At 37.7% G+C, this 19,855-nt stretch overlaps 1 protein-coding gene across 1 annotated transcript in view; it reads left to right on the forward strand.

Annotated features, from left to right (window-relative positions):
* Window positions 1–531: 531 nt before the first annotated feature.
* The window catches only part of LOC145684605 (uncharacterized), a 54,035-nt gene continuing 34,711 nt past the window's right edge, over window positions 532–19,855 (forward strand). The window contains exon 1 of the mRNA XM_081756994.1: window positions 532–1,957. Coding sequence (XP_081613120.1) covers window positions 1,856–1,957 — 102 coding nt within the window. The 5' untranslated portion in view covers window positions 532–1,855. The remainder of the gene's footprint in view (window positions 1,958–19,855) is intronic.

Genomic DNA, 19,855 nt, shown 5'->3' on the forward strand with positions numbered 1-19,855 from the left:
AGAAACATCCGCCAGATGTCTCTGTTAAGAAATCATTTTCGTCTGCTCTCGTAAGCATGATTTGCTACAAGTGTATGATTTATAATATGTAAATAAACTTTCTGGATGTATCCGTAGTAGTTAGATATATTTAGATCGATATATAGTTTGAATTATGATAATGGCTTGTACTAATAGTAATTATAAGCCTGGTTGATGGTCTTGAGAGGTAATCCAACGACAAACACAAACCGTAGTTTTTTTTTTAAACATCGACCAGATTCAATACTGAATGATGGAGAGGAGAACTCTCAAGCCATATTATAATACTCGTTTTAATGTGTCAGACCATGACAGCCCTGTTTGGGACTCTTTTAACTTAATATCATTTGTGGAGTGTCTTTAAATTGTGTATTTACATCGAGAAATCATATTACAATCAAAAAACTTCAATGTATCAATTCCAGGTTTATGCGATTTTCAATGTCACTTGGACAAAAAGTTATGTTCGTCGTCACTAGGTGGCTCCACTTGTCAAGAGAAGTACGCGAACATGTTGAGTGACTAGTTGACTATAATTTTGTGTGTTTATTTAAATATTGCCAAGTAACCCGGCATCGTAATCGTGTGTGTCATATACTATAGTAAAGCTTGTTAAATAAGCTAATAAGCACATATAGTGACATTTAACAATTTAATTGGGGTGAGATAGAAATTGCATAAAAAGAAGAAAACCTGTGGAATGAAGAATTAAGTAGGTCACTGTAAGCCTTCCGGTGAAGGATGTACCTACCCCACCTATTTTGGAAGAAGCGGGTAATAGTGGTTTGACCCAACACGAAGTTCAAGCAAACAATGAGCTTCGGTGGGAATAAAACAGTAGTGTACCAAACAAGAGGGACAGTTTTTCCTGAATCTTGGAATCGGTAACGTCGTTCACGTTAAGCTAGGTGTTGAAAAGACAGTGTTTGAGTTTGAAAGTATACACATTGTGAGTGTGTCGAACTTGAGTTTTACGAAATGACCGCTAAAAATTTAGTTATTGTAATATAAGCTGCATTTACTACGAACTCAGTTTTATAGTGGAATGATAGTGTAGGAAGCACGCTTAACATTTGAGAAGGTGCGGTTCTCTGAAATGTCAGTGAGTTAATATTACATTACGTAAAACATGTACGGCAAATGCGGGTGTGAAGAGACATTTTTCATAATATTTTGTGAAGTGCTTCGCCCATATTAAACTTTTCAATCGTACGTCGAGCGCCGTGAAACATGCTTATCGTTATTTGCAGTGATTGCTGAGTTTTAGTTATATTATTGGTCAAGACAAACTCATTGCCTGTCTTTTAAGGCTGTGACCAATGGTGCTATACCTTGTAGCTTGTTTAAATAATTCACGGTACAAGAGACTTAGTACTTAGCCTTGTACACATTAGTCGTGTTTTAGCGGTTTGAAATTTAAGTGCTTCATATATTGGCGAAATAATGCGATCATCCACTACACGTACCAATAGTAGCTAGTACAATGACACAGAGGACAACCCGCCTAACCGCCGCTGACCGAGCATAACTCAGGTGTTAGATGGACAACCACCGGTGGAAAGAGCCTAGCAGCAACCCAGAAGCAGAAGGAGGATGGTAGATGCAGAAAACCTTGGTCGCCAACTTAGGAAGAAACACCACAGTGCAGTGTAAGGAGTGTTGACATGCAGGAACACTTCAAGAAAGACGAAATCAGCGCAATTAACGAAAAGTGCACAAACAATTAAAGCGAGATCTCTGCTTTTGAAAAGGGTGATTCAAAATTTTAAAGAAAGTAAAGTTTTTGTTCTGTTTTCTCGTGTCTCAGTGTGAGACTGCGCGCGAGTGTTTTTGTATGATATTATATTCGTTCTCACTTGGAATGTTGGATCTGCGCATTAAAAGGATTACAACCAAAATTTGGGATTCTCTTTCCTTTCGTCAGTGTGGCTGCCAGGTATGTGTTACCATTTCCTGTCTATTTGTTTGCTTTTCAGGCCAGATGCTGGGATTATGAATGAGTCGTGAATACGGAGAGCGTGTTTCATGCTAAGATTGGGTAACTTTCACACACAGGATGGATGTTAAAACTACGAGGAACCTGTAAATTAGAGTTTCATGTTACAGATGTCATAGTTTAACCTTTCAAAATTTAATTTTTCATTAAATAAGACTCTACCGACTGACTAAATTCATTTTAACTTTGTGAGTGGAGGTTGCTCCTAATTAGAGTAATTTTTTTTAGCGTGCATGTGAAGTTTCCTCCCACATTTGCATTCTAAAATAGTAATTATGTTTATTTAAATTATTCTTCACATGCAATAATCCTTCCTACCGTTCACAGCACGCACCCAGGAATTTTGTTGGGAGTGATCTCTTAAGTCTTTCCAATTAGTCTAAATTAAACCTGAATGTAAATTGTATATTAACTCTGTAAAATACTCATAAAGTTATATCAAATTTACGTTGAAGTTGGAATTCCGGGTTCTCTCTTTCTTCCTCGTACCAAAGCGCCGATTTCTCTGTAAATTTGGGGGGCCCATTCAGATGCGAAGGTATATATATATATATATATATATATATATATATATATATATATATATATATATATATATATATATATATATATATATATATATATATATATATATATGAAGATTTTAGGACAAATTGCACTCAAATTATGCCAAATATTGTACCCTCATAAATACAATAGGGGGCCACATGAGCTTTGGGCGTCCTGGGCCCGCTCGGCTACCCCAGGATCGACGCCCTTGCTCGTACCCTCACTTTTGCAATTCTCTCCTCTTACATATAGCTTTCTTGAAAATGGAACAATCCCGTTTATTGAAATTGATGTACTTTCCCTCTACGAAATTATATTAAGCATTTTTGAAATAAATAAATTCTTTCTAAACTAATTTTTTTCACTTTCTTTCAAGCTATTCCAAGAAAATTGATAGTTTTAAGATACGTTTTCAAAAGTCGCTACGCGTAGCAGAATTCTGCTATGGTTGGCAACACTGCTGTACAATGCGTCCTATGTTAAATGAAAATGCAACGTTGCCATTTACCTGGACCTATAACAAGTAAATGAAGTTACTGCTTGAAATGGAGACTGGCCATTGACACGTTAGCGCAAAAGATATTGGACAGTATTCAGAGAGGATTCGTTAATCGAGGGTTAGAACAGACTAGTTAGTAAGCATACTAAAGCTTTACTAAAGAAGGTACACTTCTTGGTATTCAGAGTCTACATTGAGTACAACTAAAATAATGATTTGGGTATGATTAACTTGTATAACCCTAATGCATCGGGTAAGAAAAATAAATGTGGCAACTACGGAAAAGTAGCTCTGCGCATGCGTAGTCTGTAAAAATGAAAATACATGAAATACGAAATGTTGTGTCGCACGCTAAACCGTGGGTAATAGATTAGCGTCTACTCTACTTAGATTAATTAGTCACGTGTGATTAACGTTGTCAAATACTACGTCCTAATAGACACTCTTAATACAATTTTGGTAACCATATTTTAGTCAACCTCGTAGTATGACGTTAATCATTCTTCAAAACGACTCTGCATAAGGCCCATTAACTTCATTCATTTATGTTTGTGGATCCAGGTAACTGGCAAAAAACAGCCCGTCAGATTTCAAAAATTCCTTCACTTTAGATTAAAAAACATCGTATTTGGAGATGGCTTTCCCTCTTACATTTAATTGTAACTCTGATAATAATAGAGTTTAGGGCGCCTTGCTCATCTTAATTTTCATTGCCCACCAGACCGCAATGTGAAGTTATGTGCTTCATAATACAAAAATGGAATTTAGATATTTATACGAGATGAAAAATGTACAAAACAGGTACAGAAACGAAATCCTTGAGTTTAACGTCTCATGATTATGTCTTTTAGGAAGACGATGATTAAGGCAAATGAATAATGATGGAGGACTTGGTAGAATGAGAAAGTGGGAGGAAACGAGGGCATCCGATAAAACTCACGGGCATAATGTTGACTACCACAAATTTATTTGGCCGGGGATCGATTCAAGGTCTCCATGCACCAGAGGTAAGGGCTCCTCTTCCACTGGGGCACCACGTCCCTTACCTACAGGAATAAGTGATAGAAAAAGGGCTCTTTTTCTCACCGAAAATTGTACACAAGTTTTTTTGGCGATTCTTCAATGACATTTTACATACAATTTATTATTGTTATTGAGTCCTCTGCTTGTTTCCAGGTCCTGGGATTAATGAGTTTTTTTTTTTTTTAATTTTAGATTAGGGTCTGGAAACGCTTTCTCCACGTTTGTCGATCTCAACTTCCTTTTTTAACTCCCAATATTTTTTTTTCTATTTTTGAAATCATCGATGATTTGTGTTCTTCTTCTTCCTATTCCTCGCTTTTCTTCCATCTTTTCTTCTATAGCGGTATGAAGAATTTCTTCGCAAGATGTTTTCAATCCAGTTGGTCTTCCTACGAAGGATGCTGGCTAGAAGTGTTCTCTTCTCTCCTATCTGTTTTAAACATCTTCGTTTGTTACTCTCTCTGTCCATTTTGTCTTCTTCATCTTTCTCCAATACTAGATTTAGAAGCTTTCTAAATATTTCTTCTCTAATTTCCGTAGTGTGCAAGTCTCTGAACCATACAGTCCAATACACCATATATAGCACTTGACCAACTTTTTTCTTAGTCCAATAATAAGCCTGCTAGTAAAGAGTGATCTTTATCTTGTTGAATGCTTCTTTGACTATGTCAATTCTTGACCTGATCGTTTTGGTACAATAAACGTCTCTCGTCAAAATACTTCCCAGACAGTTGAACTTATCGACCTCTTCAAATTTCTCTTTGTTCTATTCTGACCAGTGTGGGCGCGTTTCCACAAGAGGTTGATTTCTAATTCCATATAGTTTCCCGGTGTCAATCATCTCCTGTAGTCCTTCAGTTGTAGCTATAATAACCATATCATCTGCATACCTGATCTTATTAATGATCTGCTCTCCTATCTTGAAATCACTAATTCCCATAAGTGCTTTCTTCATTAACCATTTATTGTAAATGTTGAATAATTGAGGCGATATACTACATCCTTGTCTGACTCCTCTTCCAATCACTACACTATTGATGGTTTCTCCTGATTCAAGCGCAACTTCACTTGTTGTCGTATATACAGGTCACGAATGAGTGGCCGGTCTCTCCAGTTGAGCCCGATTTCTGTAAGTATTTTCAGAAGTTTGGTCCAATTGACCCGGTCGAAAGCTTTATGCCAGTCGATGAAGCACAAACACAACTCTTCCTTCACGTCAAGAACTCGTTCTGATATAATTTAAATAAACCCAATAGCATATCTGGTGCCTTTCCTTTCCGAAATCTAAATTGATTTTCCTCTAACCTCTCATCTATCTTACTTTCCAGCAGCCTGTTCAGTATGCTCGCAATAATCTTTCTAGTATGGGAAATCAGGCTAATGGTTCACTTCTTTGCTTGCTTTTTCTTGAGTAATTCAATCATTGTAACATTAAAAAAACCCTTTGGCTTCTCCGCTCAGGTATAATTTGTTAATAAGTGAAGGCACTCCTTTCATTGCATTGTCTCCTAACCCCTTGAGCAACTCTGCTGATATGTAGTCGTGTCCAATGACCTTTCTTCTTCACATGTCTTTGATGGCTTGTACTACTTCACTTCTCAATATGCTGGGTCCTTTTTCTTCATCATCCATCTCTTCCTCTGCTTCGATCGCAATATTTTTGAGGCGATTGTTCTGATCATACAGTTCTTTTATGTATTCCTCCCAAATTCTAAGAATTCTTTGATGGTCGGTAACTACATGACTTTGTTGATATTCGATTGCAAATGTTCGTATACTTTTGTTAGCTTCCCCTCCTAATTCTTGTGTTTTCCGATACATCAGATCATATCTGCCGCGGCGTTGAAGTTCCATTATATCTTCACTTATCTGTTCCATGTACTTTTCTTTGGCTTTGACTGTCTCTCTTCTCAATTCATTATTAAGCCTTCTGTATTCTTTGATGTCCGTTGTTTTCGCTCTTCCGCGTTCCTCCATCTTCTTAAGCATCGCTTCAGTTATCGATAGTTTTCTCGGTGTGATCTTTCCATCCTGCCAATGTTATTGTGGAGTGTGTTAAGTATACTTTGTAAAATGAGGGAATACATATTTCGTACGGACCCTTCTAAACCTTTGTTCACGAAATATCAAAAGAGCTAATAATAGTATGTCAGAAGTGCCTAAAGAACATGAAGAATTGCGACGAAACTTTGTGTAGGAACAATACCCAAAGAATAAACGATACGTGTTTTTTTTTAATTTTTGGGGGGAGAAACGGTTTTAAGGCGTAAAAGCCCACCCAAAAATTGAAAGTTGACGGGCGAAAGACAAGAAGAAATGGACCGAATGAATGAAATTGTGCACAGATATTGTAGACGTAAAATGAGGGAATAAGTGTTTCGTATTTTTCTTTAAAAAAATAGTTGGGTGGGGCACAGACCCTTCCAACCTTTGATCACGAAATATTAAAAGTGCTAAAAAGTATACGCCAGAAGTGCCTAAAGGAAATGAAGACATGCAACGAAAGTTTTTGTAGTGACAAACGGAAACAATAAGTGAACACGTGTTTTTAGTTTGTGCGGGAAAACAGTGTCGGGGCCAAGTCCCCCTCCGAAAAAAGTAATTATTACCGTATTTACACAGGAAGGAGTGGGCCGAATCGAATGAAAATACGTGTAGATTTGTATATGTAAAATAATGTAATTGGTGTTTCCCAAGTGTTCCCATCCAATTTGCTTCGAATTTGGTACATCAACAGTAAACAGAAAATAAATCGACACGTGTTTTTTTTATGCGGAAAAACATTGAAAGGGTTAAAGGCGCCCTCTGAAATACTTTAAAATACATATACGCTATAGGTAGGAAACAGCTAGTGTTAAAATAGTTACCTTTTATCAATAGATAGATGACCTAAAGTATGAATCAATACAGTGAATTTCGAGTATGTCGTGCTTCTAACCTCAAAAGTTCAAATTCAAAGACTGAACATTGCGCCCTCTAGCGTGGTACAAACAGTCAGACAAACAATCAAATGTAAATCGAGTCGTTCCAGGAAGCCTATAGTAGTGTGAAGTAACTGTGTATTGGAAATGAAGTGACTGTGTATTAGAAGTAGCTGTGAATTTAATTCATTAAATTCGATTATTATTAAATTACATTATTAACGAAAGAAACATGAACTTTTGAAAATTCATCGGAAGGAAACTTTGATTAAGATTGTACATTCTCAGACAGCTTTTGTAAACGCATATTTGTTAATAAACACGACTAGTTTCCTCATTGCCTTTCCGCATACCTTCAAGCACAGCCTGATACTTCCCGATTCTTTGAACTCCAAAGTCATCATTCTTCAGTGACACAAAACCAAGAGGAACAGGACAACAAGGGGTATTCGACACACGATCAAGAGAGGTGCAGGATCGACGAGAGAAGTGGATCGCACCGTTGGAGAATTACCAGCTCCATAGTCAAGAGTACCATTCTGTTGGTTTATCACCGCAGACTCATTAAGATTCAGCAGACTAGTAGAATGAAGGTGTAGGAGGACATCATCGTAAAGACGCATTATCGACGCCCCTTGCAGATCAACAGGATAGAGATCCAGATGTTGACTGTCTCCAGCTTATCCAGGCTCTTCCAGGGGAAAACATTCGTCGTTCCAGATGAGTAGGACGACGCCAGCTTCATTGGATCTATCAGGCTAGTGCTCATCCTTTATCTTTCAATCATAACCTTTCTCTCTCTCTCACCTTTTCCCTACTAGTCATTTTTCAAATTAGAAACATTTGAATTTTATTTAAATTCAATCATAATTTAGTTATTAAGTACCGTGTTGTGCATCAGTTCCATCCCCAATAGTCACTTTATTCTATGAGTATTTTTAGAGATTATTCTGAGCTACAACTGATGGCACAGCACCGGCACAGTAGTATGACATCACTGAAATATTTGGGCAAGCCTGGGAAAATGCAAGTATCTCATAAAAAAACGAAAACTGAATAATTATTCTGAAATTTAGTAACACAATATTGTCCAATATACGAATAAATTTAATGTTCAGTAGCATTGGCTTGAAGTGGCCAATAAGCTTCAAGACCTAAAATCGTGGCGTTATGACATATTCAAACGATTTAACTTTATATAGACACCACATTACACATAGACTATTAAGTTATTACGGTGTTGAAGTTTATACCTGCAACTGTTTATGTAGTACTCCTGTAGATAGCTGTAATGATCCGATGAGCAGGGGCTGATGATGGAGGTGAGGAGTCTCGATTTTTATGCAGTGGTGCTATTCAGCCGGTTCGCACCGGTTCAGGCGAACCGGTTGTGAAAATATTTCGAGTTCCCAGACCCGTTTGTTATACCGAGATAAACCTACATATGCACACACACATCAGCAAGCCAAGCGTGAAAGAAGGTGGCCAAAGTATGTGTTTAAACTCAAACCCATTTTCAGAATTTGAAAATTAAACTATGCAGATAGTCTGTTCAGGTTGTTCTCAAAATTTTCGTTTTGTTCAGGATTTATAAACAATTTACATCAAAAACAAAATGAGAGGTGGCAACTTCACGTAGCAGAACCTATTTTCGGCTGGCAACTTCACGTAGCAGAACCTATTTTCGGCTGGCAACTTCACGTAGCAGAACCTATTTTCGGCTGGCAACTTCACGTAGCAGAACCTATTTTCGGCTGGCAACTTCACGTAGCAGAACCTATTTTCGGCTGGCAACTTCACGTAGCAGAACCTATTTTCGGCAATCGAAAGTAAACCATGCAGATAAGATTTCTATATCTTTTGTATTTCTATTAGCATAGTAAGTGTGTTCATTGCAAATTTCAGCTGGACGGAAGAGCTTGTAGAATACAAATTTTTCACAGAAAAAAAAAAGACCTACGTATTTGAAGAACATTACTTTGTAAATACGAGATTAATGGAGGGTGGGGGAACGGTAAATTTTATTTTAAGTGTCTTTGTTTTGAGAAATTCTTACAGCTACAGAGTTAAGTACGATCTCTTAGAAGAAGATATAGACGTTTATTTCTTAATCTCAAATGCTCAGATATCAAGAATGAGAACTGGGAGTGTAGTGGTGAGGGTTATTTATATCTGAAACGCATACATACCATTATTATTAACAATTGCTGGATGAGGGTCTTTTAAATACTTTTTGGCAACAATTTATTTTGAATAATTTATTTCCAAGATATTCGAAGTGCAACATTATTTTGTCACACCATTTGTATGCTGTGTTAGCCTAACCGGCATATCCGTGGGACGTAAAACTTAAAGATTTCATTTTTAAAAAAATAATCATTCACTCTCATCACACTATACGATAGCATTTTATGTCCTACTTTCGCTCTTGTAAACACCACTGCTCAAAAAGAAACAGGCAGAAAAAACTTACAAGGAACAGAGAAATTTTCGTACATTGTCAAATTTTCATGAGATTCCCTTTTCTCTCCCACATGTATTTATGAGAAAAGAAGAGGAGGAAAAAAGTACTAGTTTTGTTGGTGAACGTACTAGAACACTAAAATATTAGAAAAGATACTAGATCTAGTACGAAAGTAGCAGCGATGGTCACACTGGGAGACTTTCGATTCAGCCTTTCTGCTCTAATTTTTTCCCAGGATACTTTGTGGTCGGTGACGTCACGTGGAGGTATAAGCAAGGATGTTATAAAATAGGTGATCTGCCCATACTACAAAATCACGAAGCCATACGTCACAGCCATACGAATCCTTTGATTGGCGATTTTCTTACCTGTGAAAGGTTATTCCGGGTAAATGCTTCTCACTCCCATTTGTACACCCATACGTGTAGCATGTGACCATTGTATAATATAAATCTGAAGGAATGACTTAAATAAAAATAAACGACAGACACACTATAGACAAACTATCTATGAAGATCGTAATGTTTTGAGCCAACAAATATGGCGGTTATTCAGTTACCTAATAGATGAAGATACATATGGGCAGATCGTGTATTTTATAACATCCTTGGGTATTGTGAAGTATCATTGAAGAGAACAAGTGAAATATTGCATACGTAATTACGCTAGTTAGTGTACTGTTTCAAGATGGGCAAAAGTTCCTCCACAAGACGTCATGGACAGGGAGCCAATCAGAACGCTAAACGCCAACTAGGGGCTACCTATTATTTTATATACCTTGGATGTCATAATTTTCTTGACAACTAGATTTGTATTGAAAATGGCCAACTACGAGTTTTTCACAGGGTTGACCAAGCACATTATTAGAAATCAAGCTAAGAAAAACTTTCTTGATTTCACCTAATATGCTTGCTCACCCGTGTGGAAAAGTCGTGGTTGTACTTTTTCCAACAAGCGTTAGTCAAACTCTTAATACGGCGATAAAAACGACTCAGCATGAAGCAAGACTCCATCAAGAAAATATCTTGTCTACTGACGACCCGCTCGGGAGAGTTACTCCCGGAAGTAGGTTTTTTCGCGCGCCACAGTAGTAATCGCATGACTTGAGGCCATTTTTACCGCCCCCAGAGCGTGGCGTCCGCCGCCGCCGCCAAAATTTTGCGCCCCGGGCGCCCGGCGCCCATTTTTTGGGTTACGTGCCCCAGGGGTCAATGACCTAGGGGTACATAGGACCACCCCTTTTAGATTTTGGTAGGGATACCATGGCCCACCCCCTAAATTTTGGCAGGGGTACCTAGGACCATCCCCCTTAAATTTAGGAAATTGCCAAATCTAAAAATTTGGTGTGGTAGCCTAGGACCATAGTATGTACCCCTATCAGTATTGGGTGTCTATGTCGTTCCCTTTCATGGGTAAAAATTGCCAAAAATTCAAATTTCGGGGTTTTTTGACCTAATTTATCCCCTTTGATGAGGTGTTATTACCCTATATAGTTATATGTGCATATACAGGGTCAATTACCTTTCATAAGACATGGGTATATTTGTGCACCCCTTTAAAAATTTGGGAGGAGTACCTTGACCCACCCCTTAAATTTTGGAAATCGCCCAATTTAAACATTTGGTATAATAGTATAAAACCCTAATATAGATTACTATAAATTTGGGTGGTCCACCTCGTTCCCTTTTAGGAGTATAAAATTGCCAAAATATAAACGTAAGCAATACGTTGTATCACGTGTTTGGTTTTTTTGACCTAATTTATTCCAATGGATGAGGTCCTATTACCTTATATGGTTATATGGTCATGTATAGGGGTCCATCCCCTATTATAAGACATAGGTACATTTGTGCACCCCTTGAAATTTTTTTTTTTGGGAATGATACCTTGGCCCACCCCTTAAGTTTTAGAAATTGCCAAATTTAAACATTTGGTATCATAGTACTGGACCCTAATATATATATTACTATAAATTTGGGTGGTCCACCTCGTTCCCTTTTAGGGGCCATTTTGTTCCGCTTTAGGGGTGAACATGGATACAGTGGTCCACGTCGTTCCCTTTTAGGGGGCATTTTTGTTCCGCTTTAGGGGTGAACATGGATACCTTGGAATCGTCCCGAGTTTGATTCTTGGAAATGTTGAATTTAACGTCCCCGCGAAAACGGTGAGAAATGATAGGACGAAACATGAACTTACTTGACTGAGGATTGAAGCAGGGACCTCATACAGTAGAGACAAGCGCTAAGCGACCGTACACGTGTGTTGATTACTATGCAATGGTCCCGAGTTTGATTCTTGGTGTTAGTTTTAGGAAATGTTAACGTCCCCTTGAAAACGATGATGAGAAATGATAGGAGGAAACATGAACTTACTTGCTTGCGGATTGAAGCAGAGACCTCACACATCGGAAAAAAAAAAAAAAAAACGCTGAGCCATCGTACTCCATTCAGTGCGAGTAGTTTTGCGTATGAAAAAGAACATGATCAGATTATGTTACATTACACATTTCTGCTCGTTGTTAAGCATAGAAGTTTGTTATTGTGAAATTGCAGCATGTGCTTTTACGAAGAGTACTACATCAGCATTTTTCTCAGCTGACGGACTTTTAAAGCTCAACTTTACATTTATGTCAAAGACAGTTTCATAACATATCGATGAGTGTTACATTTTTCAATCAAGTTTAAGGAAAATGAATCACATTTTAGATGTGGTAATTTGAATGTCGTATTAAACTAACGAGTCAACGGTATGATGTCATGATCAAAATTGCGATACTAGATGTCGTAACGATTGATGTGTAAGGAGAAAAAACGTGAATAATGTCACAACCAATCAGATTGCTTCTTACATCACGTTTCGGCTCATGATACATGATGAAAGCTGTGTTTTCATTGGTTCTCCGTGATGTCATTTATTCATTTTCCTCGTTTCTGATTGGCTGATAGTGATGTCACTTTATAGTTGAACACGTTTCAGACCTAAATAAAATTCTTAATTTCATTTTTTGAAGTTCTACTTCCACGAAGATCGTGAATGAACGTAGGTGTACCTCTTGTGTCAGCGTGACTTTACTCCGTTCCTTGAATTTGAGGTAAGTATCAACCGCGTTTTCTTAATATCAATGGAGTGCTTTTGCATGAGGATAACATTGTTATCATTGTTTTTATTTTAGCATGAAATATTTAGCAAATGGAAGAATAACCCTCACTTACTTGACCGGGGATCGAATTAGGAATCCCACACATTAGAAGTAAGCGCGAGAAATTTGTTGATTTTGGTTTAGCGTCCCTTCAGTAGTGGGGTGCTAGGAATACAGCTTAATGTTGAATTTGAGCGCATACTGGGTGTTGAACCCGGGCCACATCCACACATTAGAAGTAAGCACGAGAAAATGATATCATTTGTTGATTTTGGTTTAGCGTCCTTTCAGTAGTGGGGGGCTAGGAATACAGCTTAATGTTGAATCTGATCGCATACTGGGTGTTGAACCCGGGCCAGATGTGCGTAACGCTAACCACTTAGCTCAGTTTCTGAAAGTTACGATTAACGTAAACAAAGAAACTACGCACGATTTTGTTCCCTACAACGTGAGACGTGGACCTACAGTTTAATGTGGGATCTGATCTCCCGCCGAGAAACGAATTCGAGTCTTTCTTGCCTTAGCTCGAGAAAAGCAAGCGCATGAGATTTTGTTTTCGTTTCATGTTCGTCATACGTTTTAAAGTTCAGTGTCAGAGGAAAAATGCTTACTACAATGATTCTCTCAACACAGTTAGAAAAACAATTTCATTCATTCTTTTTATCACTACAGAAAGTTAGGTCAGTTACATGTTGGTCCCGGGTTTGATTTCCAGTATGACGACAATAAAAATTTTAACAGTAGAACTGTTTGAGATATGATAATTCTTTTAGGATTGATCGTGTAGTCATTTTGATAACGTAGTGATCTCTGAATTCAATTTTAATTCGTGCTTTTTTTTTCTCTTCTCGTTTTAGATATTTGTTTTCTTTGCCTATTCCTTTTTGCTTACCTTACCTTTTTCCTATTTGAATATGGCTACTTCTGGCTTTACTGTCTTGCGAGAAATCAATAGACATTATCGGCGTTTTAATCTTGAAGGACGAATGCTGGAAATTCAAATTAATGCTCCGACCAGTGGCACCGATATTGTTGAATGGGTTCAGGCCTCCTTTCAACAGATGCTGGATTACTTATTGGAAAATGTCGACGAATCATCGATGGTTGGATTATCGATTTTATCTCACGATGAGAAGAACAAACCGTTTTATCTATCTTTTCGGCGTGCAAGTAATTTGACACTGGAGACTTTATGGGCTTCCTTTGATCGCATCCTTCAAAGTAACGATAGTTTTCTCATGAACGAACCGTTCATTGTATATTTTCATCATGTGGATGTGCCCCGTGGATTTGGATTGGTGCGTCGAGGTCTTTTATCAAACGACGAATTATTAAAGTGCAAGAAAGGCATTTTACGAGTGAAAAACACCGACAAGAAATGTTTGGCTTATGCGATTGTGATTGCTATTGGCCTAAAGAAATATAAAGATACAAATCAGAAACTGTACAATCAATATCGCAAACAGCGCAAGTTTGTTGTTATTCCAGACGTACATGAACTTTTGTCTCGATCATCAGTGAATTTAGATCATGGGGGATCCGTGGAAGAATTGCGACAATTGCAACGCTACTTGACAAATTGTAAACTTACCGTATACACCAGCTTCTCCGGAGAAGATATTCTGTATGAAGGGCCGGGTGGCGAAGACAAGATTTCAATCAATTTAATGTGCATCAATTCTCATTATGACATCATCACGTCATTAACGTCTGTTTTTTCTACCAACTATTACTGTGCTGCATACCACAAAAAATATGATCATCGTATTGCACACGTCAAGAACTGTTCGGCCATGTGTGAGAAATGTTTGCAGAAACCGCCATGCAGTAAGACCAACACGGAGAAGCAATGTTCAGAATGCAATCGTGAATTTTATGGTGAAACATGTTATACAAATCATCTGACTGTACCATACCATAAAGGTCAACCAATATGCAAGATGGTGAAACAGTGTTCCAAATGTCTACGCATTTATTCGTTTGTCCATACAGGGGAAAGAAAACATGATTGTACTGATTATTTTTGTAATGTGTGCCATAAACACGTTACGTCTACCCACCAATGCTACATGAAGCCTGATATGACTCAATTAAAACCTGGAGTTCCATCAGTGTTACATGCCAAGAAGGCTATGATTGTCTTCTATGATATCGAAGCCACACAGGATACTTTCTTCGATGAAGACACGTTCATTCATAAGCCCAACTTACTGGTGGCCCAACAAGTATGTTACAACTGTGTTCAAGATGAAGATATACATCATCCGTGTGAAGTTTGTGGACAGCGGGAACATAATTTTCAAGATGATCCGATCAATGCCTTTCTTGCGTATTTACGTCAACCACGATCCAACATCAAACTTATTGTATCTTTGGCACATAACTTTAAGGGATATGATGGTCATTTTATTCTTAAATCTTTAGTGGAAGAACATGAATTGAAACCTACTTTGATCTTGAACGGAGCAAAAATTTTAAGCATGAAAGTGAATCACTTATCGTTTATTGACTCCTTAAATTTCATGCCAATGGCTTTAAGTAAATTATCCAAAGCATTTCATTTACCAGTGACCAAGGGATATTTTCCACACTTTTTTAATACTGCTGCAAATCAAACGTATGTGGGAAAATTACCGGACATCCATTATTATGGTGCAGATGAAATGAAAGTGGATGAACGAGAAAAATTCATGACATGGTATAACGAACACCAGAACGATACGTTTATTTTCCAAGAAGAATTGGTGAACTATTGTGTCCAGGACGTCAACGTACTTCGAATGGCTTGTATATCTTTTATGACCACTTTTGAACAAGAAACTCACGTCAATCCTTTCCTGGAGGCTATCACTTTGGCGAGTGCGTGCAATTTATTATTTCGACGAAATTTCTTAAAACCCAATACTATTAGCATTCTTCCTGCACGAGGATACCGTCACAGAAACAATCAGTCACGGATTGCTTTGCAGTGGCTTGCCTACATGGAAGAAAAAGAGGGTCATTCAATTCTACATGCGGCCAAAGGGAAAGAAGTTTATGTTGCTGGTTTTCATCTGGACGGCTACTACCAAGATCCCGACACTAAAGAGGAACACGTGTATGAGCATGCCGGCTGTTTTTATCATGGCTGCCCTCTATGTGTCCCTACAGGCCGTGATCAGCCCATTTATGAGAACTCCGAAGAAACAATGAACTATCGCTACGAGAGAACACAGCGTAAAATGAAGTTATTACGATCCATGGGATATAAAGTACATGAAATGTGGGAATGTGAATTTCGTCAAGTGTTAAAATCCAATCCAGCATTGGCCTCTTCTTTAAGCACACATCCTTATACTAATAAGACACCATTAAATCCAAGAGACAGCTTCTATGGTGGCCGTGTAAATGCCATTAAATTGTATCACGTCGCAAATGAAAATGAAGGCGAAGAAATAAAATTCTTGGATATCGTTTCCCTGTATCCTTATGTGAATAAATGTGGACGGTATCCAATAGGGCATCCACGAATATATCTACAGGGGGATCCAGAAATGCCCGACATTCAAGATGTCAACGGATTAGTCAAGTTGAAGATTTTGCCTAGCAGAAATGTGTTTCATCCAGTACTTCCATTTCGCTCAAATAAGAAGTTGTTGTTTCCACTTTGTGCTGCCTGTGCCACAGCATTAAATCAAGATTCTGAATGTATACATTCGGACAGTGAACGAAGTCTAACAGGAACGTGGGTGTCCTATGAAATTCAAAAAGCCATTGAACTTGGGTATCAAGTCATTGAAATTTACGAAATTTGGGATTACGACATCACCGTATATGATCCAGAAACCAAGACTGGCGAATACATTAACACATTTTTGAAATCTAAGCTGGAAGCTTCTGGTTGGCCTGCCAATTGCGTCACCGAAGAAGAAAAGCAGCAGTATATTCAAGTGGTACAACAACGTGAAGGCATAACTTTGGATGCAGCAAATATAATTTCAAATTCAGCACGTCGTAGTCTTGCAAAACTCTGTTTGAATGCCTTCTGGGGACGACTCGCTATAAGAGACAATTTCAGCCAAACGACCATCATTAACGACCCCAAAGAACTGTATCAGAAATTAACTGCTCCAGATATAAAAGTCAATCAAATTTTACCTGTTAACGATTCGTTCTTATACCTTTATTGGCAGTATGAAGATGATGTTCCAGTACAAAATCACAATGCTAATGTTGTCCTTGGAGCATTTACAACGTGTCAAGCTCGTCTGGAACTTTACAAATATTTAGAATTGCTGCAAGAAAGAGTACTATATTTCGATACAGATTCCGTGATATTCACGCAGCGACCATCACAGCCCACAATAGAACCAGAAGTATTTCTTGGTTCAATGTCAAATGAACTGGAATCAATTGGACCAAAAGCATACATTAAAAAATTCGTGTCTGGTGGCCCAAAACAGTACGCCTTGGAAATCTACGATCCCGACACGAAATCAACCAGTTATGTATGCAAAATTCGTGGATTCACACTCAATTATACTGCAAGTCAAAAGTTAAATTTCAATAGTCTGGAGCAAATGATCATAAATCAATCGAGTGAAAAAATCTCCATTAGCACGCTGCACAAAATTTACAGAACCCACGATCATCATCTTGTCACAAAACCTGAAGAAAAGAAGTACAGTTTCAACTATAAAAAACGCCGATTAATACCAGACACATACGAGACATTGCCCTATGGGTATAAAAAAGCCAGAACAGAATAACAGCCATATTTTTTCCTAATTCCACCAACATCACTTCCCAAAGACGGGGCAAAGAATCAACCGCAACACGGGACATGCTTCAACGATGCACGAACGGAGACAAACTCAGATGACATCACCTTGCAGAAACCAGTGGAGAAAAAAAAGGAATTCAGGTACGTCACATTTGCTTTTCTTTTTCTCACATTACTCTCTTGATCAGTTAGTTTATGTTAATAATCTGTTTTTCTTCTTTCACAGGAAACAAAATAAATATTACCATGTATATTCATAGGTTTTTATTTTCTCTTTACAGAATTTGTCACGGACACGTCTTCCTTTGAAGAAAAAGAAATTCTGTATTCTATTTCACATGCTAAAATAAATGTACAAAAACATGATTCTGTGTTTTATTTCACATTCTAAAATCAAATTCTTTTCCTGTACTGCGATTTCAATTTCTTTTTTCTGAATCAGTTTACCGGTAAAATAAATCAATGTTTTACGAAAAAAAATCAAACTAAATTTTTGTTTCAGAACTTTTTTTCATGTACGAAATAAAAAAAAATTGTGTACAAAATAAAATTCTGTTTCAGAAAATTTTTAGTGTACGAAAAAAAAACTGATTCAGAAAATTTTTGTGTATTTTACGAAAAAAAAGTTTACAGAAATTTTTTTGGTGTACGAAAACAAAATTCTGTTTCAGAAATTTTTTGTGTACAAAACAAAAACTGTTTCAGAAAAAAAATTTCTGTACAAACAAAATTCTGTTTCAGAAAAAATTTTTATGTACAAACAAAATTCTGTTTCAGAAAAAATTTTCTGTGCAAAACAAAAATCAGTTTTCGTCACGAAACTGCTCCGACTAAATGAATCGATTCATTCTGATAGTGTTGGCAACACTGGAAAATCTCGGTAAGTATTGCTCAGGCACTGAGTTACAGCGAACACAACTAGATTCGAACCAACAACCTTAAATGTCTGATTCATCTCTAAATACAGCCAACTAAACAATAAGATTGTGTATACGCCAATGCTTAGCACTGAGACAGCAAGGTTTTCTTCAAGGTCAAAGTCGCACACGAAGTAAAAAGATGACAACACAGATCTTCTATCTTTCTATATGAAACATAAACCTAGTGTAAACTGCTCGCAATGAAATGTGTAATGTAACATAATCTGTTTAAATCTGCTCGTCTTCTTTTCATACGCGAAACTGTTCGCACTGAAACTAACAAAAAAAAAATCGAACTCGGGACCATTACATAGTAATCAACAAACTGAACTTCTCAATGGAGTACGGTGACTCAGCTCTTATTTCTGATGTGAGGTCTCTGCTTCAATCCGCAAGCAAGTAAGTTTATGATGTTTTCTCATCTCTCATCATCGTTTCAAGGGGGACGTTAACATTTCCTGAAACTAGCACCAAGAATCGAACTCGGGACCATTGCATAGTAATCAACAAACTGAACTTCTCAATGGGGCTCGGTCGCTTAGCGTTTGTCACTAATGTGTGAGGTCCATGCCTCAATCCTCAGTCAAGGAAGTTCATGTTTTCCCCCATTTCTCATCACCATCGTTTTCGCGGGGAAATTAAATTCAACATTTCCTAAACTAGCACCAAGAATCGAACTCGGGACGATTGCAAGGTATCCATGTTCACACCTAAAGCGGAACAAAAATGCCCCTAAAAGGGAACGAGGTGGACCACTGTATCCATGTTCACCCCTAAAGCGGAACAAAATGGCCCCTAAAAGGGAACGAGGTGGACCACCCAAATTTATAGTAATATATATTAGGGTCCAGTACTATGATACCAAATGTTTAAATTTGGCAATTTCTAAAACTTAAGGGGTGGGCCAAGATACCATTCCCGGGGTGCACGAATGTACCTATGTCTTATAATAGGGGATGGACCCCTATACATGACCATATAACCATATAAGATAATAAGACCACATCAAAGGGGATAAATTGGGTCAAAAAAACCAAACACATGGTACAACGTATTGCTTACGTTTATATTTTGGCAATTTTATACCCCTAAAAGGGAACGAGGTGGACCACCCAAATTTATAGTAATCTATATTAGGGTTTTATACTATTATACCAAATGTTTAAATTGGGCGATTTCCAAAATTTAAGGGGTGGGCCAAGGTACTCCTCCCAAATTTTTAAAGGGGTGCACAAATATACCCATGTCTTATGAAAGGTAATTGACCCTGTATATGCACATATAACTATATAGGGTAATAACACCTCATCAAAGGGGATAAATTAGGTCAAAAAACCCCGAAATTTGAATTTTTGGCAATTTTTTACCCATGAAAGGGAACGACATAGACACCCAATACTGATAGGGGTACATACTATGGTCCTAGGCTACCACACCAAATTTTTAGATTTGGCAATTTCCTAAATTTAAGGGGGATGGTCCTAGGTACCCCTGCCAAAATTTAGGGGGTGGGCCATGGTATCCCTACCAAAATCTAAAAGAGGTGGTCCTATGTACCCCT

The sequence above is a fragment of the Thermobia domestica genome, chromosome 5, assembly GCF_964235325.1.
Source record: "Thermobia domestica chromosome 5, izTheDome1.hap1.1, whole genome shotgun sequence".
Classification (NCBI taxonomy): Eukaryota; Metazoa; Arthropoda; class Insecta; order Zygentoma; family Lepismatidae; genus Thermobia; species Thermobia domestica.